Below are 25,827 nucleotides of genomic sequence, written 5' to 3'. Positions count from 1 at the left end.
AAGAACCTCGCATGCATGCAATTTAGAAAACACCACAGCCCCCAGCGGAGCCTGCCTCCCACCTATAAGATCAGGTCATCGGTAACACCTTCCTCAGGGGAGTCTGGTGGGAATTAACTGATGTTTACGAGGAATCTCTCTGCAACCGTGAAGACTGAATGGGTGTCAGCTGTTGGTCATCACAAGCTACTTGACAGAGATGATTCTTGGACACCGTGCCCATGTGACAACCTTGCCCTTGCCACTGCTTGGCTCTTCAGCCACCAGGACGGACACATGCTTCTCTTGTAATTTTGCTTTGAATTCACCTTGTCTCAACAAGTTAATGTACCCCAAAGCTGCTTACTCTCTTTCCTCACCCTGCCTGACAGGCTGACAGGCACCAGGGCCACTTTATATAGAACCAACACATTCCACCCTACAGTTGCCCTTATGGAGGGAAAAGCAGAGCCCCGGGAGACTGATGTTGTTTATCTCATTAGAACAGGAGACACATAACTCAAAGGCCTGGTGGGGAGACGGGGAGGTGGGGAGGCGGGGTGAGGGGAGAGGAAAGGAAAGGATGGAGCCACAGCCATGGTCAGAGAAACTAACCTTGAGACCTGAGCCTAGGGTTAGGGGTGGGTATAGAGGAGAGGAAAGAGGGAGTAGGAGACAAGAGGGGGACCAATCCTCCCCGGCAACCAAGACCCCCTCTGCAAACGGCAGCACTGTTGCCTAGAGGAGCGGCCTGTGCGAAAGCAGAGGCATGACAGGCACACTCGTGCAGAAACGTGCACACTTGCTGGGAGAACCGGTTCCCTAGAAAACTGGGCTTTGTTGAGCCTGAGGCTTAAACGGCCAGCAGGTCGCAGACAAATACCTCGCTCTCCATGGGGTCCAAGTCTGGGTCTGAGTCTCTCTGGCAACGCCTGAGCTAGGAAGAACTGGGAAAATGAAGTGACACAGAAAAAGCACAGGAAGAGACTTCAGTGGAGCAGAAAAGGACTGAGTGAATCCCTCAAGCTCCAGCCAGAGTCAAAGTCTGGAAGTTCAAGTCCACTGCGGGAAGGTTTTTTTCTGCAACACCCCAAAGGTAGACCCATGGCTATAACTTAGCCTTCCCTGTAATGGGAAGAAAACTCACACATTCACAGAGCAGCGTGTTAGACAACACCTGTGGTACCCTGCCTTTATTTCGAATCCAGTTTTACCTCCCAGGACTTAGGCCAGTCTGTCCACCTCCTCTCCCAACAGTCACCAGAAGTCATCTCCATCCCATGTACCATGTATCCACTCATGCTGAAACGAATCAGTCAAGAGCCTGAGGAATCAGGGAGGAATGGGAACACCAGGAGGAAGTAGGGGCATCCGCTTGAAACCAGACGACTAGATCGGGGACCACAGATGAAGAACCTAGATATTGCTAGCCATTCGTCACCTGTTCGCAGTCCTACCCAAACCAGGCACAAGAGAAGGCACACCAAAGAGCTACTTCACATCTCGCTCCTTGTCACCACAATGGGTCATTAATGGCCTTCACATTTACAGACAGATAGCGACATGCATTGGGTATTCTTCACCAAGACTGGGCATTGAGTAGTTCTTGAACTTTTAAATCTGAACTAGAATATCAGAGATATGCCAAGGCAATTATAATGGGGGAGAAACGCCTGCATAAGAAATTTTGCACAGATCACTCATATCACAGGGGCTCTATCCATGCCCCTGGTTAAATAGCATCCATTTGGACCATCCTTACAGGAATGGAGAGATGAACACAAGGTCCCAGGTAGATCATGAAGAGTGGGCAGGCATGTTTCCTGAGCACACCAGGGTGTCACCCTGAAGTTCTGCCTACCCTCTCCGCTTAGCTAAAAATCTGCCCTGTTTTCAAGGTCAAGCATTCCTGGATCATCCCTAAATGCTGAGAGTCTGGGCACTGGCGCTGTGCTCTGGGATTTAGTCCATATCACTGGGGACATCCCTCCTTCTTGCCCTCTCTAAGATTCTATCCTGGTGTCCCTTGTAAGTGTCAAGACTACCCTGGCTTTAGCAACATGGAAATGTGGTCTGCCCCTTCTGGCCCAGGGGTTCCCAAGCTTCATCTCCATCACTCTTAAAGCAGACACAGCAGCAGATGCTGACATTCAACACACTTTCTTCTTGGGGCAGAAACCCCATGAGACATCAAAGGCCAAGGGTGACCTTGTAACTAGTTCACAATCAAGTCTCAAAGGGTCTCCCATCGTTTGCCCAGAAACAGGAAGATTAAAGCTGAGAGTTCTGCTCTTGGGAAAGCAGCTCCCCACACCAAGATCCCAGGCAAAGAACGCCAGTCCCTCTGCCCATGGCCACCAAACCCTATCCTGTGGAATGCACATTCCTATCACATCATATCTTCAGCGTCGCCACCTCTAACTGTTCAGAGAGAGCCTGCCTCCCAGGCACAGAGAGGCATTGTAACAAGGCATAAGAAACATGAAGAAGCAGAAAATCCCAAGGATCCACTATCTACATTCATCAGAAGAACTTGTTTTATAAGTATTAAGATTATGACAAGAAGGTGTATAGTTTTAATCCCAGCATTCAGGAGGCAGGATCTCTGTGAGTTCAAAGCCAGGTCAGACTAGACTATATAGTGAGTTTCAGGCCAGCCACTTTATAGTGAGACCCTGTTTTACAGAGAGAGAGAGAGAGAGAGAGAGAGGGAGAGGGAGGGAGGGAGGGAGGGAGGGAGGGAGGGAGGGAGGAAGGAAGGAAGGAAGGAAGGAAGGAAGGAAGGAAGGAAGGAAGGAAGGAAGGAGGGAAGGAATCAGACTCCTATACTGTTGAACTATTCTGTTCTTAGAAATGTATCTACCATTCTACTCCACTACAAAGGACACAGGGTTTATGACATCATAAAGAAGTTTGATATTGCTAGCGAAACTCTGCAAGTATTCCCCCTTTGACTACCAATTCCAGTCCCAAGAATCCCTAAATGTAAAAATGTATATTCACTGTAACATAGCAAATGTTCTCATTTAGGGGCCTGTTTGAATAAACAACAAAGTATACACACAGAGGAGATGTGTGGGTAGCCCTGCTATACACCAGCACTAATTCCAGCCCAGGGAGGGAGAGGCTGGTAAATGGGGAGTTCAAGACCAGCCTCAACTACAGGACAACTGAAACCCTACCTTTAAAGTAGGGCACTAGGGATATGGTTCAGTTGTTAGAGTACTTGTGTGGTATACACACACATACATACACACACACACATACACACACACACATCCCTGGATTCAAACCAGATATGGCAGAGTATTCCTATAAAACTGTCCTTGGGATATATAATAAGAAATATATTGTCTTTGGTCCTCCTTTTCTGGATTCCCTAAGTATCTTCTTGTAGACTAATAAGATCACCACTGATTGGAGTTTCTGTCTAACCTCAGATTGGGAATGTTGCCAGGGATACCAAACATACAATTATCAGGCTGGAGCCTCCAGTCTCCTCCAGACCTTCAGCCTCTAACTTCTGCCATTCCATGTCTGATCTCCAAAGACACTAGGAGCTGAGCTTATCACTAACAATCAATGTCATGATCAGCCATGCCCACCTAATGAAGGGGCCACAGAGCCCCACAGGGATGAAGTTCAGAGCACGCTGGTTGGCTGAGCACAAGTACCAGGAATGTCACAACGAGAGAAGGCAAAGCCCTTCCTCACCCCTTGCCCTGGTACCTCTTTAACATAGTTCATTTTTTAATAACTATTTTACTTTTTACTTATTCTTTGAGAATCATATAATATGTTTTTATAATATTCTTCCCCTGCTGCCTGCAACTCTTCCCAGATCCTCCCCAACTTGTCTGCCCACTCAACTTCACATTCTTTCTAAGAAAGAAAAAGAGAGGGGATAGGGAAGGAAGGAAGGAAGGAAGGAAGGAAGGAAGGAAGGAAGGAAGGAAGGAAGGAAGGAAGGAAGGAAGGAAGGAAGGAAGGAAGGAAATATAAGAAAGAAAAAGAGAGGGGTAGGGAAGGAAGGAGGAGGAAAAGAAATAAGCCACTAAAACAACCAGAGTCTGACTAGTGTTGGCCATCTTCTTTGGAGTATGGCGCCCGCCCTGCAGTGCGGCTGACAGGCCCAGTGTCACTCACTGAAAACACTGATTTCTCCCTCCCAGCAGCTATCATTTTCAAATAACTTCTTGGCTGTGGGCGGGACTTCGTGCCCATTTCCCCTCCCTCACTCTGGGATTTTTGCCTGGTTCGGGCTTGTGTGGGTTTTGTGCATGCTATTCCAGTGTCTGTGAGTTCATATGTGCACACCTTCCCTGTAATGTCTGGAAAATGCTGCTTTCTTACAATTATCTCCCACCCCTGGCTCTCACAACCTTTACCCCATCTCTTCCATGTGGACCCTGGAGCGGTGAGGGGAGGCTTGTGTTAAACACACCCCACTCAGGCCTGAGTGTGCCAAGGTCTCTCACTCTCTGCACGTTGGCTAGCTGTGGGTCTGTTAGTTATCATCTTCTGCAAGAAGCAGCTTCTCCGATGAGGGTTGAGCAATGCATTGATCTGGGTCCCTGCCAAGTGTGGTGTCTGTGAGCTCCTTGGCGTAGGAATACTACAAATGAATGGAGATGAACAGAGAAGGGCTGAGGAGGTCATGTATGGGGATGAGTCCCAGGGGATGGAGACGGCTGAGGTGGATCCGTTGTAATGAGCTGCTGGTCTAGATAGGTGAACTGTTTCTCTAAGCTCTCTGAGGCACTCAAGCAAATGACCAAATCCGGACAGCACCACGGGGTCTCCTGATTTGTATCCAGAGGTCAGAAACACAGGTGACAGCCTGGACTTGGGATTGGCATATGAAATGGGGCAGTCTTGGAAGACTGGACCCTTAACCTGAAGAGTCTGGGTTCTTGGGGTAGAGAAGGTCGGAGGCTAATTAAACTGTGGACACCCCAGGAGTGTTTGTGGAGAGTTAAGCAAGGACCAGCTTGAGGAGAGCACATCCGTTCATGGGGGGATTAAGTGTGGATACAGAAAAACAGCTAGTTTCCAGAGGCAAGTAAGTACATATGAAGATGATCAGTAAAACTATTCATTAGGGGCACGCAAATTAAAACAATAATAAGTATCGCTATACACCCATCAGAATGGCCAAATTTCCTCTCGGCTGACAATGTGCAGTATTAGCAGAGAGGTTAAGCAATGGAGCCCTCGCACACATCAGGAGGGAATGATCTCTACTTCACTTTGTAAAGCTGCCTAACAATTTCTTAAAAAGTTAAGTGTTCACCTTCTTTGTGATCTAGCGATTCTGTGGTTGAGCTTTTTGTCCCAGAAGAAGGGCAGCATGTGTCCAAACAAAGACTTAAACACAGATATTCATAAAGGCCCTCCCTAATAATAGCCAGAAACTAAAGAGAAGTCCAAGACTTTGTCAACAGGTGAAGGGTAAAGAGCTGACAGCCATGCGTAGAAAGAAGTTACTGATGCATGCCAAAAAGGTTACATTACGTGAAGGAGAACCTCTGAAAAGGAGACATAGCAGTTGACTCCAGGATAGAAAGAAATCTGTGGTTTGCCCTCAAGGAAGCTCTCTTGGAGGAGAGGTAGAAAGATACAGAAGAAAGGGGTCAAAGGGATTTAGAAACTTTGTAGGGTCAAGGATATGTTCATTATCTGGATTATGCAAATGGTTTTACATACACATATGTCAAATCTCAACAAATTACACACAAAACAGCATGCTTAGTCCATCACGTGTAACTGCATGAGTTGAGTACCATTAACCCAAACGCTGGGAAACAGAAACATTTCAGAACCCAGGGTTTTTTATGTCTTGAAATATTTATGTCAGCTTTGCCTATATCAAGAATCCTTAATGAGAAAATTCAAAATCCAAAATGCTCCAAAAACTAGAACTCGGAATTTTGAATTTTCAGGGCTGTCGAACATTAGCCCTGACTTTAGGTGTGTTGCATGAATTCTTGTTGGTCTTAATAAAAAAGACTCAGAGTCATCTATCAGGGGCCAAAACTGAAGCATCAGAGAAGCAGAACGCCAGCTACTAGGGAGTTCCTTTACCTCTATCAATGCTCAGACCAAAGGGGTAATTCTGTCCTCAGATTCCATCCACAGACTGACCTCACACTGCCTCAGACTGCACTGCTCCTAGACTGCAATGAGCTTCTGTCTCTTTCTGCCTAATAGTCCTCTCTCTGCCCAGCCATATCACTCCTGTCTCCACCTCCCTAGTGCTGGGATTAAAGGCTGGGATCTCAAGTGCTAGGATCACCTTTGTATGAGCTCTGTTTCTCTTTTAGACAGATTCAACCTCATGTTGCTCAGGGTTACTAACAGAGATCCCCCTGTCTCTGTCTCCTAAGTTCTGACACCTCACATGTACACACATACACAAACACACACATGCGGGCACACACACACATATGCACATGCACACACACACAAAAGATTTTCAGATTAGTGATGCTCAGTCTGTATCTCATAAAGCTGTTTAAGTTTTTATTTAATGAAAATATAATCCCAAGGATTTCTGTTTCTGAACATAAAATAGGTAAACTTTCTCCTATTCTTTAACCCATTTTTGAAGTGTACATAGGTACTTTGTCCATGTCTATGTGTATGAAGCACATGTGTACAGTGTTCAAGGAGGCCGGAGGTAAGCACCAGATTCCCTGAGACTGGAGATGAAGGTGTCTGTTAAGGGGTCAGGCAGATGGATAGTAAGATTCAAACTCAGGACCTCTGGAAGAGCTGCCAGCGCTCTCAACCTCTGAGCCCATTCTCCAGCACCATCACGTTCTTTTTATAAGTATAGTCAAATTCACTAGACTCTGTCCATTCAACAAACAAGACAGCGCTGAAGTGACCACAGCAGACCAATGAGGGACACCGGGACCTGAGGGACATCTGGTTGGTTGAGCTCCTTGGGTATTACCTTTAAATCAAGTTTCCTGTGCTGGGTCGTGGGGAAGCTGATAACCTGAAGATATCAATAAATACAGAACAATAAAAAAGTCCCAAGAAAGTCTGTCATCTAACCAAAGACCAGAAGAGAATAGCACAAGCTATCCATGAGTCCAGCATATCTGCTGTGTTGACGTCAGAGGGAGCCAGGGGGGAAGCTTGTACTCATGAGGAACCTTGGTGCCCACTCTCATGCTCTAGTAACAATAAACACACACACGTACACACACACACGTACACACACACAGGTACACATTATCAGGGGAGCCTGCTTTAAAAAAATATCAATAACATCTGGAGTCTCATAACAAAATAGCCAAAATGTCCAAGATTCAATCCACTTAGTAAGAAAAGGCTAGACGATGCTAATGTTAGAATTTCCTGACAAGGATTTTAAAGCAGCCATCATAATATTGCTTTATCAGTCGTGACCATGAAACAGAAAGTCTCAGGAAAGTAGACGGCCAACACAAAATGAACTCAGTGACATCTTTGCGGGTTCTCTGTCTCATGATGCTTGGCCAAGGCTTATTTTTTTTAACCTTATAGTTTCTTTGGCTTCCAGTTTTGTGTTTTCATGGGATTCCCATAATGTGTGTGTCTCTTCATCTATATATGTCTGTTCCTTGTGCTTTTCCTATTCCAGCTTGTTTGTTTTGTTGCCTCTTATTTTATTATTATCCTTTCGATGCCTGTTTGTTTTCTAACTAGAGACAGAAGGGTGCGGATTCAGATGGGAGGGGATGTAGGGAAGGATCTCAGAGGAGTTGGGGGAGGGGAAACCAAACTCAAAATATAGTGTATTTTTTTAAAAAATCTATTTTCAATAAGAGAAAAATACAAGGTACCAAATAGAAAATTGAGAAGAAAAATGGTAAAGAACCAAAAAATTCTCCACGGGTGAAGCTCATCAGGAGAAAATTCTAAGAAGCAGTAAACGAAAGATAAAATTGTAGAAAATATCTAATTAAGGAACTAAAAAACAAAATAACTAGAGCCTAGGGGCCTGGAGAGATGGCTCAGCAGTTAAGAGCACTCCTTGCTCTTCTAGAGGACCCAGATTTCATACCCAGCACCCACATGGCAGCTCACAATGGTTGCAATGCCCAATGCCCTCTTCTGGCATCTGCAGGCACTGCACACATGTGGGCAGAACATTCATACGTAATAAAAGTTTAAATTTTTAAACAAAAAATAGAGCCTAGGGAGCAAAAGATGTGTGTTGTTAGAATCTCAAAAGGAAAGAAAATGGTGCTGCAAATAACGGCCAGCAATTTCTCAAAATTGGAGGGGGAAAAAAAAATTCTAAGTTCAGGAAGCCAAGTAAGCTTCAAATAAAATAAAACTGAACCAATCCATCCCAAGACACATCAAAATTAAACTTTTGAAAACTAAAAGCAAAGGCTTGACAGTGGTAGAAGACAGACCAGAAGATGGGCCTTCTCATAGCAGGGGAAACCCACTGACTGACAGCAGCTTCCTTGTCACAAACCATCTGAAGAAGTTACAGACTGTCCAAATGCCATTCAAAAAGGACTATCAATTTGTACCTTTATATCCATAAAAAGTGTTCTTTGGGAATGAAGGAAAAAAATCAACATGTTCTCTGATGAAGGAAACCTAAGAGTTATCACAGATACTTAAGTAAATGTAATAAAAAAATTTTTTCAAGAACTCTAGGTTGGGCTGGATGATCTGGCGTGGTCTCCAGTAGATAGGAAGTGTTTAAGATAGCTATCTTATTAGTACCACCGTCTAACCAATCGAGCTATTTTATAACTGGAGACGGTGAGAGGATTTGATGAGAGAGAAGATTAGGTGCAGTTATAAAGGGGTTATATGAAAAAGATCTCTGTGGCAAGGAAATGGTTTCAGGTCTTGACTGTGGTGTTGGTTACCTGTGATAAAAAGGCAAGGTCTGCAGGGAACCCTGTGGGAGAGGAGGCAGTGGAAGAGGCAGAGGAGATGGAGGGTACCAGGAGAACAAGGCCCTCTAAACCAGTACGAGCAAAGCCCACAGGAACTCTTGGAGACTGGAGCAGCAGAAGGCCTGCATGGGTCCGCACCCAGGCCTCTGCATTTAGGACTCCGGTTTAGTGATTATATGGGATTCCTGAGGGTGTGAACGCGTGGGCCTCTGATGCTTGTGCCTTCCTTTGAATTCTTTTCCTTTTGTTGTTTTGTCTTGTCCAACCTCAATGTGACAGATTTTATTATATACTATTTTGTTATATCTTTTGAAAGTGAATGAATAAATAAAAACTTAGACACTGGAAAAGGTTAAAACCTAAATTGTCATTTATACCTGCTGGGAGAGGGAAAACCAGTTTTCTCCAGCGAAGCGGCCCTGGCAGATCAGCCACCCCAGGGAAGGCCTCACATTCAAGAGCAGCTGACCAACAGATAATAAACTCCACAGTTTTGGTGTGTGTGTTTTTATTTGGTTATGATCTGATGTTTTTTTTTTAATTTCCTTTTGGGTAGTGTTTTATTTTGTTTTTTTGGTTTGGGGAATTTGTTGTTGTATTGGGGTTTTGCCTGTTTTCTGAGAAAGAATTTAAAGTTTGGTAGGTAGGGAAGGGGAAAGAATCTGGAAGGACTTGGGGGAATGAAAGAATATGATCAAAATGTAATTGAATTTTAAAATTGATTTAAATTAAAAAAAATGGTAAGAGCTATTTACATGCATCTTACCAATATCAACTTGGGGTGTGTTATTCCGGTATGCTCTTAGAAGAAAATGAACGAGAATCAGAAAGGCGTTCTCTGTACTGTGTTTGCGGTTTTCAGGAGCTATATAGTGACTCAAAATGAGAAGCTAATTTTAAGAAAAGACATCTATGGATCCCCTGCACAGAGCAACCCCTAATAAGTAAAACCAAAACGAAACCTATAAATCCAACCATATAGGAGACTTACTATCACAACCAACACAGAAAACTATTTGAAGTGACTTTAAGGCAGAGTGCTTTGCCACCACAGCCTAAGGGGAACAAGATCTACAAAAAGCAAAAGGAAAAAAATCTTAAACCCTGTCCAGTAATCTTTATGAATAGTCTTGTTGTTACTATGATGCTGTGTCTGTTATGAGCACTGTATGGGACAAAGCAAGAGTATCAGTATCATTAAATCCACGTTTGAGGGTATATGTGTATATGTGTTGTAAGCATGCATGCATTTTTGCATGTATGTGCATGTGTGTAATATATGTGTACATGCATACACTCGCAGGGAGTGTGTGCATGTGTGTGTGTTTTGGATGTCTGAAAAAAGGGGAGATAGATAAATATAGTTAAGTACAAACTATTCAAAACTGAATTATCTAGGATAGTAGAATTCCACAGCATATTTCACTTAAAAATATCATACTTTATAGCTGTGCTGACTGAAAAGCCTGAGAAACAATGATAAACCTAGAAGCCGTGAATCGCATAGATGTTTGCTTCTAAAAATCTCCTACAAAAACAAGAACCCAGGGCTCCAAGGAGAAGCAGCTCCATCTGGTCCAAGGGAGGAAGTGCACTAGGTGAGCCTGCATCCATTTGTCCTGATACTGGGACGGCAGGGGAACCATCAGAAGGGACCGGGGCTGTTTCCAAAGCCCTGCTGGCTGAAGGTGGGACCATGTAACCATCAATCAGAATAACAACCGCAATGGATTAAAGTGCATCAAATGTGTTTAAGTCCGAGTTCATGATAGCACTTAAAATAACTGTATTGATCAGCTTCGGACAATACCAAGGAACCAACTCATTATTCTGAAACCTGGTAAATACAGGGGAAATGCCATTTATCTCATGTCAGCTGTACCTCACAATAACCAAAACTTTAATGAGAGGATGTTTTTCTTTACAGAAGCTGTAGAGCTAATAAATAAAAAAACAACGATGACCCCCAATCAAAGGCCACTTTTTTTTTTTTTTTGCTACTCTTAATGGAATGAGAATCTAGATGATTATCATAAAGGACGCTAACATGAATAAATGGAAGATAACCTGATTGTATGAGCCTCCTGATGAAGGCACAAACTACCACTTCGAAATTACCCTTGCCAGGGAGGAGAGAGAGAGAGAGAGAGAGAGAGAGAGAGAGAGAGAGAGAGAGAGAGAGAGAGAGAGAGAGAGAGAGAGAGAAGTGCCTGACTAAGTCTCTAGACCTAATTACCAACTCACAGGAATGACACCATGGGGATGCAATCAGCAAATCTGAGCTCAGGGAAACCCTACAGTGCAAACAACCCAGTTTCTTCAACAAATAGCATACAAGGCAGAGTGTGTGTCAGAGAAAAGGCTGCAGGCTTCTGAGAAGCACATCCACCAGTTGCAACATAGAAATCCTGTTTGGAGCCTGGCTCACGCTAGAGGCAGCGGGAGGAATGAATGCCAACTCTCTGATTTGATCATAATTGTGGGAAGGGCTGGTCTTCTCCTTTATCTTTTCAGGCAGAATGTTGTCATGTCTCAGGTTGGCCTCAACTTGCAATCTTCTTGTCTCAGCTTCCTAAACACTGCGATTACAAGCATGTCCCACTGCATCCAACTGGCTTGACATTTGAAGTCCATAGTATTTATACACGAAATGATGCGTTGTCCCAGATCTACTTCAACGTCACCCAGAGTCAGGGAGAAAGGTGGCGCTAAGTAAGATCAAAATGATTGGCCATAAGTGACTGTTGTCGAGCTCGGCCGTGAGGATTTCGATTTCCTCTGCCGTCATCCAAATTTTACACAAGTATGAAACCTTTCAAGACAAAATTTTGCTTATACACTCATGCAGAGCCAGGTGTGTGGTACACACTTTTAATCCCAGCACCTGAGAGGCAGAGGCAAGAGGACCAGGAGGTCAAGATCATAGCAAGTCCGGCTTGGCTCCAGAGCAAGTTTGAAATCAGCCTAGGCTACGTGAGAGCTACCGAATATGGGGGTGGGGGAGGCAGAGGCTAAGCTCAGCCAGTCATGTGCTTACCACAAAAGCACAGATCCAAGTTCAATCCCATGTAAATGCACTGGCTGGCTAGCCGAGCTGAATCTGCAAGCTCTGGGTAAAAGTGAGAGACCCTACCTCAAAAAAAGATGGTGAAGAGCATCTAGTTAAGGAAAATGCTTGCATGCACACTTGTGCCAACACACCCCATGCACACACACGGGAGCCGTTATGTGCACATATACACATATGCATACAATTAAATTTTAAAAGAACTAAGACGACAGAAACCTGCATTTCTAGAGCTAGCTGTCTCCCTAATCTACACCAGTGGGGTTTATTCGATTCTAAGAAGCCTAGATTAGAATCCTGGTCGTGACAGCAATAACATCGAGCATCTTAGAGCAGGTGCATATTGAGTTCTTCATAGACAGTGTCATTTAATCCCGATAAACTCTGGGTAGTGAACACTGAGATTATCCACCCTTCACAGATGACAAGCCTCGGGGACAGAGTTCTCATGAGAAAACTAAGCCTTATTCCCACAACTAAGCACATCCGCAGATTTTTAGTCAACACCCAAGGGTTGTTGACTAAACGAAGACCGCTTTCATTGGATTTCTTTAAGATAAATACATCACACCATCCTTGTCTGGTCCCTTGGAGAAGGACTATCTGACCCCCAACCCACCCAGCTGTGTGGACTCCCAGCAGAGGCATGGCTCACCTGGGCCTCGGTGCCTCTTCTCCATCCAGATGTAGCAATTGTTCTGGGCCACCCCGGTCTGCGAGTCCAGGAAGGGGAGGCGCACGCTCCGCTCGGCACACAGTCGTGAGTTGTAGCTCCGGCAGTGCTCGATGGCTTCCTTGTAGAACTGGTCCCCAAGCCTACAGGAGGCAAGAAAGAAAGGAATGAGACCAGGGGGCGTAGAAACACAACCAGAGGAAAGCGGTCCCCTCCCCTCTTCCGAGGAATAAGCCACATTAATGGCAACTAAGTGAGCATCAGGAGCCCCATTTATCATCAAATCTCTACCAGATTCCACTTCCTGTCCCAAATCTACCAAATCACTTAAAAAATCTTTTAAAATAGACCCAAAAAATAATAATAAAATAAAATAAACCCAAAGAACAAACACCATCAGTAAAGATGACCAGCTGAGACATGGCCACCCCTGGAGGTGGTTCAGTAACAATGTTCTGCATAGGACTTAGAGAACATCCAGAACCAGAGCCCCCTGCTTGAGCACCCCTACACTTGACTCTCAGAAGTTGCCAAAACCCACCCAGGTTCCTACTGTGACAGAAGAGTATTTAGGATAAACCAAGACTACAAGGGCAGAGGAGACATCCTGTGGAGGCTCAGCCATTCGTTGTAAGAAGCATTTGAGGAAGGACACCATGGAAATGCACCCACAGTTAGAGAAAAAGAACTTTCTCTGGGCCAGGTGTGGTGGTGCACGCTTTTAATCCCAGCACTCAGGAGGCAAAGGCAAGGGGATCTCTGTGAGTTTGAGGCCAGCCTGGTCTACAAAGTGAGTTCTAGGACAGCCAGAACTGTTACACAGAGAAACCCTGTCTTGAAAAAACAACAACAATAAAACAAAACAAAAAGAACTTTCTCTGAGTAAAAGCAAACAAAAGAAGTATTGAAAATAATGTCTGACACTCCCCCACCCCCTTGGGAATTGCTGAGGGATGCTACAGAAGGGGAAGTCACTGTCCCCAGTTGTGCAGCCACCAAAGGGAGCCTACTGAGCTCCAGTGCATAGTCCCAACCCCTGGTCACACAACCCTCCTTAAACACAGTAAGACATAAAACAAAACAAGACAGGGACTTGTCTGGAAGAGGCGTGGTTGATGCAGGTGGGTGAGCTGTAAGAGAGGTGGGGGCAGTCATCAGAATGCATTATGTGTATAGAATTTCCAAAGACTAATATTTAATTTAAAAATTAAAATATTGAGGCTGGAGAGAAGGTTCAACTGTTAAGAGCAGTCACTGCTCTTCCAGGGGACCCGGGATTGGTTCCTAGCACCCTGGTCAGACAGTTTACACCCACCTGTAACTCAAGCTCCAGGGGATTTAATGTCCTTTTCTGACCTCCATGCAGGCACATGTATGTAGCATTTATACACAGAGACAAGCACACAGAGACATGTGTTTTTTAGTTAGGACAAAATTAATAACAGTTGAACTCAAAGCAATTCAATGCCCAGAGTTGAAGACACAAATATAAAGCCACCCTGGTTTGCAGGGTGGTGACCCAATTTAAAGAGTCAATTGATGCCTGTGAATCAAGTATTTCATATAATTTGGATCTTTTGAGGCCAACATATTGCACTTAACATATTACAATATTCTAGATTCATCCAGGCTATAATATATGTCAGAATGTCCTTATGTTTCTGACTGTATTATATTGCATACTTTGCCTATCGGTTCATCAGCCAGTGGATGCCTGGATTGCTTTCATGCTCTAATCACTGTGAACGTAATAACTATACTCTCTATAGAAAATACGTCACAATACCCCATGGACCTAGGGGTATAAATATCAAGCCTCTCCTTTCAATTATTTAGAGTTCAGTCCCAAGAGTGGAGTTGATGGACCATGTGGAAACTCTGCTTTTATTTGTTTCTTATTTTCTTTTTAAGAACCACCAGGGAGTGGGAACTGAGATTGGTATGTAAAATGAAAAAAGATAGTTTGTTTTCTTTATAAAAAAAAAAGGAAGAAGAAGAAGAAGGAAGAAGAAGAAGAAGAAGAAGAAGAAGAAGAAGAAGAAGAAGAAGAAGAAGAAGAAGAAGAAGAAGAAGAAGAAGAGAAAAAAGAAATTTTTAAAGAAGGAAAAGAAAGTGCCCTACAGACTTGCCTACAGGCAAACCTGACGGAGACAGCTCCTCAACTGACACAATCTTTCCAGGTGACTCTCACTTGTTCCCAGCTTGCAAAAATGTAGCCAGCATAATATATAAAGTGCTTTATTATTTTGTGAATTAATTTCCTTTTGACAATGCCACTATATTTTACTCTGTTGGGAAGGGACTTAGGTGGCCTCGTTTTGCAAATGTTTAGCACTTGAAGCAGTGAATTATATAAACTTTAAGAAATTTTGTGCCCTTGGTTAAAAATATTGACACTTTTGAGTTTATCAGCTTTCTAAGCTGAAAAGTGAATTATGGTTCCTCGTTCCATAATTACAGAACAGAGACAGCCTCCCGTGTAGGAGAATTTCTGTTTCTTCTTCTACTGAGACTCTTCCACCGTGGAGCTTGTGTTATTGGTAAGTGGAATGGTTCTGAAGAAAGGCTTAAAAACCAAAGGTGCTCTCACTCAACTGCATTCCTACAGAAAGCGAGAAAGATTCGCTTGCGCTCTGCAGCAGCTGCTACAAGAAAGAATTAGTTTTCTTTATGCTTTTGTTGGTGTTTTCTCAAACTTGTTTCTTTCTCACTTCATTTGGATAAGCTATGACATATTTAATCAGATGTTTTCTTAATAAAAAATAAGTAAAATCAGAAAAAAAAAAAACAACTACCTTACTGTTTCTCACAGTGGCTCAGCCAGTTCACAGGACCACCAGCAATGCACAGGGTTCTAATCCCAGTCCCGTTCCACTACTGCTTGCTAGACAGCAAGGTTTTAAGCAGCCTTTCCTGTTCTTTTTTTAAGTCAATGGGTAGATTCTACTAAAGATTTTTTTAACTTTATTCTGATTATCATCCTCATCATCATCACTAGTGTGTGAGTGTGGGGGCAGAGCACGTGTGTGAAGGGCAGAGGACAAGTTGGCAGAAACAGTTCTCTCCTTCCATCAAGGACGGAACTGAGGTCCTAAGGCTTGCTCCGCAAGCACCTTTAGCCCCCAAGTGATCCCACCAGCCTCCTACCAAAGGATTCAAAGCAAACATCTTACAGTTGGAAAATACAGTCATGGAAGGTTCATCTGTAATTTAATTGTTGACAAGCCTCTGAGAGACAAACAATAAATCCTCACCCTACCCCACCTCCGCTCCCCTCCCATCCCCAACTCCCTCTCTTCACCTCTGAAGATTCCCCACATTCACATGGAAGAGTTGGCACACACAGAAGGTATCCCAGCAATAATAAAACCAAGCTACCATCAAATCCTAATAACCACACAGCAGGAAATGAACTGGGGAGGGGAGCAGAAAGACCATTAAAATGCTATAAAATGGAACGGCACATAATCTGATGTAATCAAAGATACTAACAAGGACCACGAGATTGATCAAAAATGAAGAACATTTTCGACAAAGTATTTGCCTGTGTCGCACCAGCTTGAATGGTTCCCCCTGCTAAGGCGATGCGTCTCAGAGGAACGGAACCATTTGCAGGCAGTTTAAGCCATGCGAGATGATACAGCCTGCCCAGGGTCTCCAGCAGCGACCACCCATGCCACATTGATGGGAATTGCTCAGAGTACCACAGGGAGAGGGTTCCCATAGTCTGCTGTTTTGTTTCAAACAGGATCTTACCATGTAGCCCGTGTTCCTGCCTCAGCTTCCCCAAGGCCAAGGTGACAGGTAGGAGTGTACCACCATCCGTCCAGGCTCATCCCATGATCTTTTTTTAAAAAGATGTTAACTAGTTCAACCTGAGAAATTCTGGTTAAGGGAGGAGAAAACAAAATTATAAATTGAGCCCCAAAAAAGGGGAGTGGGTAGGGGAAAAATTGTCTCCTGAAACAGGATTTCTTTCTTCCAGATAGACTTCTGGAAGCCTGTACCAGAGAAATCCACAGATTTCAAGGCAAATTTCCCTGCCATGCTCCTCACTTCCAACAGCTTTGGTCCACATAAGAGGAACAAGAAAATTGGGGCTGGAGAGATGGCTCAGTGGTTAAGAGCACTGACTGCTCTTCCAGAGGTCCTGAGTTCAATTCCCAGCAACCACATGGTGACTCACAGCCATCTATAATGAGACCTGGTGCCCCCTTCTGGCTTGTGGGCACACATGGAAGGAATGCTGTACACATAATAAATACATAAATATTTAAAAAAAAGAAGAAGAAAGAAAGAAAATGAACTTACTCAGAATGAACAATGAAGTCCAATAAGTGCCTTATACCGAATGGAGGAGAAAGCCAAACAAAGCTGGGACACAGTGAGAAGGGAGTTGATCTCTGAATATAGTGTTAGTATTCACAGGCGTGCTGGGGGAAATGTGGATTCTCAGCAGTGTAAACTTTGTGTGAATGAAACATCTTATAAATATTAAATACTGTGTGTGGTGCCAGAGTTCTCGCCTTCCACCTTGACATGGGTTCCAGGGATTGAACTCAGGTCGTTGGACTTGTTCAGCAAGTGCCTCTAACCCACTGCGCTAAGGACTGGAGCCTCACAAAGTGACATCCCACAGCCTCTAGACCGTCACCTGTCTCCAGGGAAGTCATCTTTACACTGACTGGGTGCTGGCAGTACTTTAAAACAAAAGTTAAAAGCCATTCTTGAAGATATGGGAGGAAAGGGGAAAAAAAAGATTTCAGCAGCACTTCTCCAAAGTTAATTAGCCAAAATCTTCACGGCACTTTCTACACACTCTAAAAGAAAATCGATGGCCAGGTCTCCCAAACCCATGGAAAGCAATTTAAACAGAAGAGAAGACAAATGTCCTTTCCAATATGGCATTTAAAAATAAATAAATAAATAAATAAATAAATAAATAAATAAATAAAGTCCCACAAGGAAAGGATCCCACGGGTGACATTTGCATTAAAGTCACAGGGGACAGAAAGGGCCAGGACGGGCGGCAGCATATGACTCATTCTATGAAGTTGTGACCAGCGTGCCCCAGGCTGGAGCAGGCATGGACCAAGCTCAGCCATCACCTGTCTGCACCAGACCATGGGGGCCAGATTACCAGTTCATGATTGATGTCTTGAGCTGGAGGAAGCTGGCACCAGGCAGGTTAGACTGATGTCCTCATCAAGAACTGACCCCAGGTCAGTAAAGGCTGCAATCAGAAATAAGAAGTAGTTGCTGGGCTCTGAAAAGCCTTCTGATCTGGAACACCAGCCACCTGGTTCTAGCGGACATTGTAAGGAGTGGGAGGTCTCTTTATGATCCCAGACAGACAGAGGGGTCCAGTGTAGCTCTGAGAACTAGACGTTCTTCTGCAGAGATTTCCAAGAACCTTTCTGGAGCGTGTCTGTGGGGAGAGGGATTCCAACCTCCTCTTCCGACCTCCTATTCTAGAGAACGTGTCCACTGGCTCAACTTCCTGCCTGCTACCTTGAGATAAGGCTCAGGTTCAACCCTCCAATCAGACACTTGTGCTTATTGCCCCACAAGTTCTATGCTCATAACTAAGGACATGAGTCACGCCAAACTTCAAAATACGTCCCCATCCAGATAGGATGGAACATGCCCACAGTCCCAGTATCTGTGGTGTGGAAGCAAAGGGATTACAAATTCAAGGCCATCCTGGACTATAGAACCAGTATCTGTCTCCAGCAGGGGGAGGGGGCGTGTTCAAAAACAAATCCCTCATCTTCTGCCAAGAGCCTCTTCCCTCCCCAGCTTTCATTCTTCTGGGAGGGGGAGCAAAGAGGGGTCACTGCTCCCCACCCACAGAGCAACTGACCCAAGGTCCCTCCTTTGCCCCCACTCCATCTGGCACTGAGTTCTGTCGCTTTCCCGAGTTCCTGTCTAGTCACTCATAATATGTGGCCACAAGTCCCCTGTTGCAGTTACAACAGGACCTTGGCCTATTATTTGTACCTGTAAACAAGAGATAAGCAGCAGTGGCCAGTGACATTTCTGATCCCTTCTTCCCTCCCACCGCCACCCTCTGCAGTGCCGCTGCCTGGCAGCCTAGCGCCCAGGCGCCCACAGTCCCCAGACACACATTAAAACCATCTCCGGAGCGTTAACACCCTGCTCTTTGCATTTCAGCGTGTGTAATGGGGGCACCGAAAGCTCAGTTCCCACTCAGCTTTGAACAAACCTTCACAAGCTAGCTACAGGCAGGTGAAGGAACCATTTTATTCCCCTTGATATCGTACTGTTCTTAGAGTGGCCCTTGAAAGAAAAGCCAGCTTAGTGATAGACTGAGTGGTGCCACCCCATATGAAAAAAAAAAAAAAGTTAGTGTCCTGACTCCCAGATTGATAGCATTTGGAGATGGAGCCTTTAGAGGTAATTGGGCCATGAGGGCAGAGACTGCACAACGGGATGCAGACTAAGGAAAGAAGAAACAGAAGGGGGCAGAGGGGATAATTTAGCCCTGGGAAAGACTTGTCTTACAAGCACAAAGACCTGAGTTCAATCCCCAGAACCCACATAAAGAATACTGGGCATGGGGGTTTGAGGAGCACACACACTTCTAATCCCAGCGCTCTAATCCCAAGTGGAGGCAAGAGAGGACCAGAAATTCAAAGTCATCCTCAGCCACAGGGCAAGTCTGAGGCTAGCCTGGGGTCTCAAAAAATGGAAAATTAAATATGTTAGTCCCCATATACACACATCTGAGGACACAACAAGAAGGCAGCCATACGTAATAAACCAGGAAAAGGGCCCTTTCCAGGAATTTAACTTTGCTGGCACCGTAATCTTGAATTTGCAACCCACAAAACCGAGAAATAAGTATTTCGTTTCGACAACTAGAACTAGTGAATGGTGTTTCAACAGGGAAGGCTACTGAGATGCGAGAGACTCCAAAACCCCATTTCTCCCTGCTGTCATTTTCTTTCACCCCAAACAACACTATTACTGTATCAATTTAAACCCATGTTATGTTAACATGTGTCTTCCCTCCTGGATGGTGACCCCAGAACAGAGCATCCACAGTGCCACAGCCCACCCGCTCAGACTGAACACCCAACAGTTCCCAGGACACATCCACGCCAGTGTGAAGGAAGGGACCTGAGTATGGTAAGCCAGCAGCCCCCCAAATCCTGGACTTCCGTGTGAGTCCCTCCCAGCACCCGGCACAGAATCTAGTACCAGTTGGTCTCCAAGAAGTTGTGTTGTGTTGTGCTTGACCACCCAGGTGCCACTGGCAAGGGGGGGGGGGGGTGGAGGCCAGAGCTCAGGTACTACTTCGAGGCCTGTCTGCTTGCCACTTTGCACTTGCAAACGTGAGAACGTCTAAAGTCTCCCCATCTGCGCTCATCCCTCCCTCCCCCCAGCGCCTGACTTATTGTAGCCATCTCTCCCTATACACACCAGAGCGCTTTTCTCACCCATGCTGGCAGAAAGAAATCCCGCGGCAGTGGTGCCCTTTAATCCCAGCACTTAGCAAAGGCAGGCGGATCTCAGTGAGTTCGAGGCCAGCCTGGCAAAAAGAAACCTCCCTCAAAGCTTCCTTTAGCCTTTTCCTCCTTGGTACCGATCTCAGAGTAGCTCCAAGTGATGTTCCAATGCTTCTGCCTGGCTGTGGAGGCTCTGAGAGAGCAGGCGAACGCCAGACTGGCTATCAGGCAGGACTGTCCAGCTCCACCACGCACCAGCTCCCCAGCCCCGTGCCTCACTCTGACCACCTCCCCTGCAGTTCTCACAGACTGGTCTGTAGGCCTATGGAAGGACTTGATAAGATAGAATCCAGAACACACAGGCAGGGATGCCTACAATCCAGTCTTTCCTTTCTCTTCCCCTTCAAGAGCAATCCATTTCCTGCCACTTTGTGGCAATCATGCTGTCTGAGCAGACCAGTCCTCTACGTGTGACATCCGGCCACAGAACCTTCACTACGACAGTGACTTTGAGGCTGTCAGAAACCCATTCAAATCTCTGACCCCAAGCTGAACCTCAGGCATTAGAGAGCAAGGCAGCTTGGGCATGATGGTTCCAGCCGCGCTCCAGAGCCTTCTCTAAGTACCAAAGGCCACACTGGACTCATCTGTTGCTCTATCCCAAATCCCAGGACAGAGAGTCTACACGCTGAGTTGATGGATGAATAAGTGCATAAGTAGAAGAATCAATCAATCAAAGTTAATCTTCGTCTTACAATTTCCTACACAGAAGTAGACAGCCTTGTTCTTGTGCCCAACAAAACACTCATGTCCTTCCACACACAGTTTGGGCAATCTGAATCGTCTCAAGCCTGCCTGAAATCCTCCCTCCTCTAGGATAGCTCTCAGGTTATCCTGCCCAAAACGCTCACCCTCTACCTCCATCAGTCTACCTAATATTTTTCATTAAAATGTTGCTGGTCTTTGCTGTCTTCCTTATTGCATCCCCACTCAGTTAGACTGTGAATGTCTTAAAAACAGAACCAGAGAGTTGTATGTTCCCAAACCACACACATAAAATGAGTGTGAATGTCTGAGTGGAATCCTATCAAAAGTCTATCAAAGATGGCTAGCCTACCAAAGACCAGCGCTCTAACCTATCCCCCACCTTGTGAAACCCTTGTCCGTGTCATTTTGCTCAGCCCCTAGATACTAAACGTTCTCAAAATTTGACTACAACACCCTTCCCCAATTACCCATTAGCCAATAGCAATAGACTTGAGGACACGTTCCCACCAATGGGATGAGGCACAGTTGAAGTCCTGGGCTAGGATAAAAGTGAAGTGAAATTCCCACCCTGGTGCACTGGGTCTTTGCATACTCTTTTGCCAAAGTAAATTACCTCGCCCAGTTACTTTCTTTTGTTCATGTGTCTCCTTGTGCAATATTAATATAGCCTAATGTAGCTTTCCAACACAGACCATCCCTAGAAACCCAATGGAAGTGCCACAGCTGTGACATGTGCCGAACATGAAAACCTCCTCTGTATGAGCATGGGGTGGGCCTGAAGGTACCTGGCTTCTCCAAGCACGGGAGTAGACACCTGAAAACAAACTCATCACATGTCCTAAAAGGGAGGTGGGGGGGTCACCTTAGCTCTGGAAGTCATTTCTTCGCCAGAATCCAAGCTGCCCTGCAGGAAGTCGCTAAACTGCTGACATACTTGTGTATCTCGTTGCTAAAAAAGTTCCTGATCAAAGAAGTATAAGGAATGAGCAGATGTGGCCTGCTTCGGCTTACAGTTTGAGGAGACATCCATCACGACGAGGAAGGCATGGAGGCAGGTGTATAAGGCTGCTGCTTATATTGAACCCATAGTCAGGAAGCAGAAAGAGACGACTGCCCCAGCTTGGCTAGCTTTATCCTTTTGATGTCTGGAATCCTAGCCTGTGGCATGGTACTGGCCACATTCAGGAAAAATCCTCTCTCCTGTATGGACCTAACCTATATAACCCTTCACAGATGTGCCTAGACGCTTGCCTTCTAGGCAGTTCTAGATCCTGTCAAGTGGACCGTCAGCGTTCATCATGAGAACCCCCTTCTCCAAGCCTCAGAAGCCGACTGACCACTATGTAGACATCGGCCTGCCCCAGGAGATATAGATCATCCCCACCTGTCCTGAAATGTGCCAGGAACACCATCACACCACCCTGCTCTCAGAAAACATGGCCTAAGCAGTGGTTTTAAGACTAGAGTTGGTCAAAGCAATTGATAGTAGCACAAGGCTGGGAGGTTGGTTCTGGTGCTGAATCTGGGGGTACGGAATGTGACCCACACACCCGCCCACTCCTCACCCCCAGACACTCAGTGCTGAAAGGTTCACCCCGTTGTCTAAAAGAAGAGCACAGACTCTCTGGACACTGTATTTTGAAGGCAGAGCTGAGAAGCTCCAGTGAGTCTGACTCAGCTGGCTTGATTCTCATTGGAAAACCTCAGAAAGCTGCCTGGATTAAAACGAGAGCGCTGACCTGTCTCAGGCCAATCCCCCGAAAGTCCTCATTCCTTGCAAACGTCCAAGAAGCCTAGTCGAGCTCTATATACGGTATACACGCTGACATTCTCATTCATTCCGACTGCGGCTCTGACCTTCAAAATGGCCCGAACAGGCACACTGGGGACAAGGGTGACCCTTGTGAAAGCCACATTAGACAAAGAGTTTGAACCCTAAAACTCATCGTGAATTCAATGCCATTCCGCGCATGTTCAGGCCCACTAGCCCCAATAAATCGTTCCTCCTTTGGTGAAGACTTTTCGGGGAGTTATTATGCAAAGCTGCCTAAGCAAGACAGAATTTATATTGAACCTGGCCATGATTTCTGAGCTGCTGCTGCATGTTCTGATGACATACGCATCTTGGGGTTGAAGTCAGGGGACTGCCAAGGACAGGAGATTGGAGGCAGTATGGTTCCTTCCAGTAAATAATGGGAGAGGGAGGGGAGAGATGCTCTGAGGAAGAAGGAACCTAGCTTCGCTTGTACCCAAGGGTCGCCTTTCAAATGGCATCTAGATGTGACAGAACGAATCTCCCCTCGGCGGGTTAAAGAATGTATCGAATGTCACCAACTCTCAAACGTCAAACAGCAGCAGCAATGCCCCCTTCATGTAGGGTGGTTCATACCCAGAAAAGAAAACACACCCGCAGAAGAAACTTCATTGAGTTAAGGGGTAGCTAGTTCCTTAGCTGGGCATCATCACACACCTGCGATCCTAGAACTCAGGAGGTGAGGCAGGGACAACTGGAGTTCATGAAGCCCATCAAAAAGAAAGAGGAGAGAGAAAGGAAAGAGGAAGGGGGAGTGGGAAGAAGGAGGGAGAAGGAGGGAAGGAGGGGAAATGTACCAAGAAGGGGAAAGAAAAAGAGAAAAGAGGGGAGGGGGGGAAGAAAAGATATCTAGATTACCTATTCTACAGCCTGAGTCTCTGCTGAAACCCCAGAACACCGAGATGTCCCCTGAGTGTGACCGCCATAGGAGTAGCTAGCTCATGAATTAGACCATCCTCACACTAAGAGAGCTCAGTCCGTCTTTGCTGCTGAAGGCCATGCGCCCCGGCGCTGCCCTCCCCAGAAGAGGGAATATGGTCTGGCATTTAACACAGCCACAAAGAACATGTTCTTCCACAGTCGAGTCTCTACGCTGCTGCCCAAGCGACCTTTTCAAAACAGAAACCGGACCATGACATTCTCTCCTCTTTAAATCCCTCCAGCACCTTCCCGTAGCGCTCAGAATCAATCCCAACTCCCTCCTGGGGCTACAGAAGCCCAGACTGTTATCTTTCCCACTTCATCTGTCTCCTCGTGCTGGGTTCCAGTCCCTCTGTACCTCCTCGTCTTCTAAGATGCTCTCACCTCAGGACCTTTGTCCATGATGCCACCTCCACCCTCGCAGACTCCTCCCACATCTTCTGGCAGGATTTAAATCCATTACGTAGAGTAACCAACCCACCCCACTCCTTCCTTCCTGACCCCTGGCTGTCTCATCTCCTATTTTAGTTTTTGTAACACTTTCCAGTACCAAAATTCTCTTTGCTGAGCCAGACTTGTTGGCGCACGCCTTTAATCCCAGTGGCACGGGAATCTCTGCGAGTTCAAAGCTACCCTGGTCTACAAAGAAAGTCCTAGGCTAGTCAGAACTACATAGTGAGACTCTGTGTATCAACAGTATCAATAATAATAAATTTCTGTTATTTAATTTTAATTTTAATATTTAAATATAATGATTATTAAATTTGTAGATTTAAATAAAGATAATTGACTAATTAAAATTTTTAAATTAATAAAAAACTGTCTTTGTCTCCTGATTGTCTCTGTGTGATTAAAAATTAACCCCTATGCAGCCAGGGCCCAATCTCTTCAGATCCCCTGTACCCAACATAGGAGTTGGACTCTAGGAAAGTACAGGTGATACCACTGAACAAATAATAGAAGATGCAGGTTAACTGGAAGTCAGAGTAGAGGCCCCAGGACTTAAAAACGAGGAGTGCAGAGATGCCTCCTCATTTCTGACCACCCCCTGACCCGACCTGCCTAGTACAATACGCGCAGGACAGTGAACCTGTCTCCAACTCCACCATCTCTACATGAATTTTGCTCATGACCCCACAATGCCACCTACACACCCCAAACTCTGGAGCGAGTCCTGGTAAATAGTGTCCATTTATGTTGGCCATTGCTTTATATGCCCAAAGGGACAGTCCATGCTCGAAACCGGTGCTGCAAACCAGCAAAATCAGAAGATAGTCTCCAATGTGATCATTCTGTTTCCCTTCAAGGGCCTTCCCCCAAATTAACCTCCTCTGAGGGTCCTGTCCCAGGCTGCTGACCCATGTCCTTGTTCTGAGCCCCAAACCTTCGGGTAGTGCCAGGGGCACCGCAGGCTGAGGGTGGGAAAAGCCTTGACAGGAAATCAATGAGAACTTGAAGGTTATCTGGAGGGCACAGTCTCCCCAGCAGGCACCTGCTGGGACAGGATTTGTGGTCCTGACCTCGCTTGGGGGCCTCTGCCCTCCTGTCAGAGTTGGTTAGGATCAGCCACAGAAGCAATGCCCTGTGCACCAAGGGATCTTCGGGCTACCCTTCTAAGGGACATCCAGACAAAGAGGCGTCTCCTTCTGCCTGCCACCAGACTCAACAGCACCCCGTGTTCTCTCATGAGGCTCCTAAGGAAATCATCTCCAACTTGTCATCTTTAGAGGTGTATACTTATAAATTCCAAAGTCTATGCTGGACTTAGAACCTGACTGTCCAGTCGTCATGTCCCTAGCTTCCCAAACCCTTGCACTCACAATCTTCATCTGCCTTTTCCTGCTACCACCTTCTCCCCCATGTCGTCCACCGCACCAAGAATCACTTAATTAACACATGGAATAGGAACAGAGCCCTCTGTCCAAGCCTCAAATCCAAAAGCTTAACAAGAGTCTAAGGTAAAAACCAGAAGGAAGAACTGAGGAAAGAGTTGTACAACCTTCGTTAAAACGTCAGGATGACAGCACACACTGTCACCCCAGTGCTGGAGAAGCAGAAACAGGGTCTTCCTGAAGTTCCCCAGTCCGCCAGTCCAACCTAAACACAGATTTCGGGATCAATGAGATATGCTGCCTCTACAAATAAGATGGGGCTGACCAAGAAAGATACTCAGCATTAACCTGTGGCCTCCACATGCCCTGTACACACACGCGTGTATA

At 45.6% G+C, this 25,827-nt stretch overlaps 1 protein-coding gene across 3 annotated transcripts in view; it reads right to left on the bottom strand.

The window, feature by feature from the left end:
• The window catches only part of Dpf3 (double PHD fingers 3), a 268,414-nt gene that overhangs the window by 136,900 nt on the left and 105,687 nt on the right, over positions 1-25,827 (bottom strand). For all 3 annotated transcript variants that reach the window (XR_009057826.1, XM_057782334.1, XM_057782335.1), the window contains exon 2: positions 12,617-12,777. Coding sequence is in view for 2 of the 3 variants with exons in the window: in XM_057782334.1 (XP_057638317.1) it covers positions 12,617-12,777 (161 nt within the window). In the remaining variant the exon portion in view is untranslated. The remainder of the gene's footprint in view (positions 1-12,616; positions 12,778-25,827) is intronic.

The sequence above is a fragment of the Chionomys nivalis genome, chromosome 10 (assembly GCF_950005125.1).
Source record: "Chionomys nivalis chromosome 10, mChiNiv1.1, whole genome shotgun sequence".
NCBI lineage: Eukaryota > Metazoa > Chordata > Mammalia > Rodentia > Cricetidae > Chionomys > Chionomys nivalis.
Note: the sequence above shows the minus strand (reverse complement) of the source record. Positions and strands in the feature narration are given on the sequence as shown.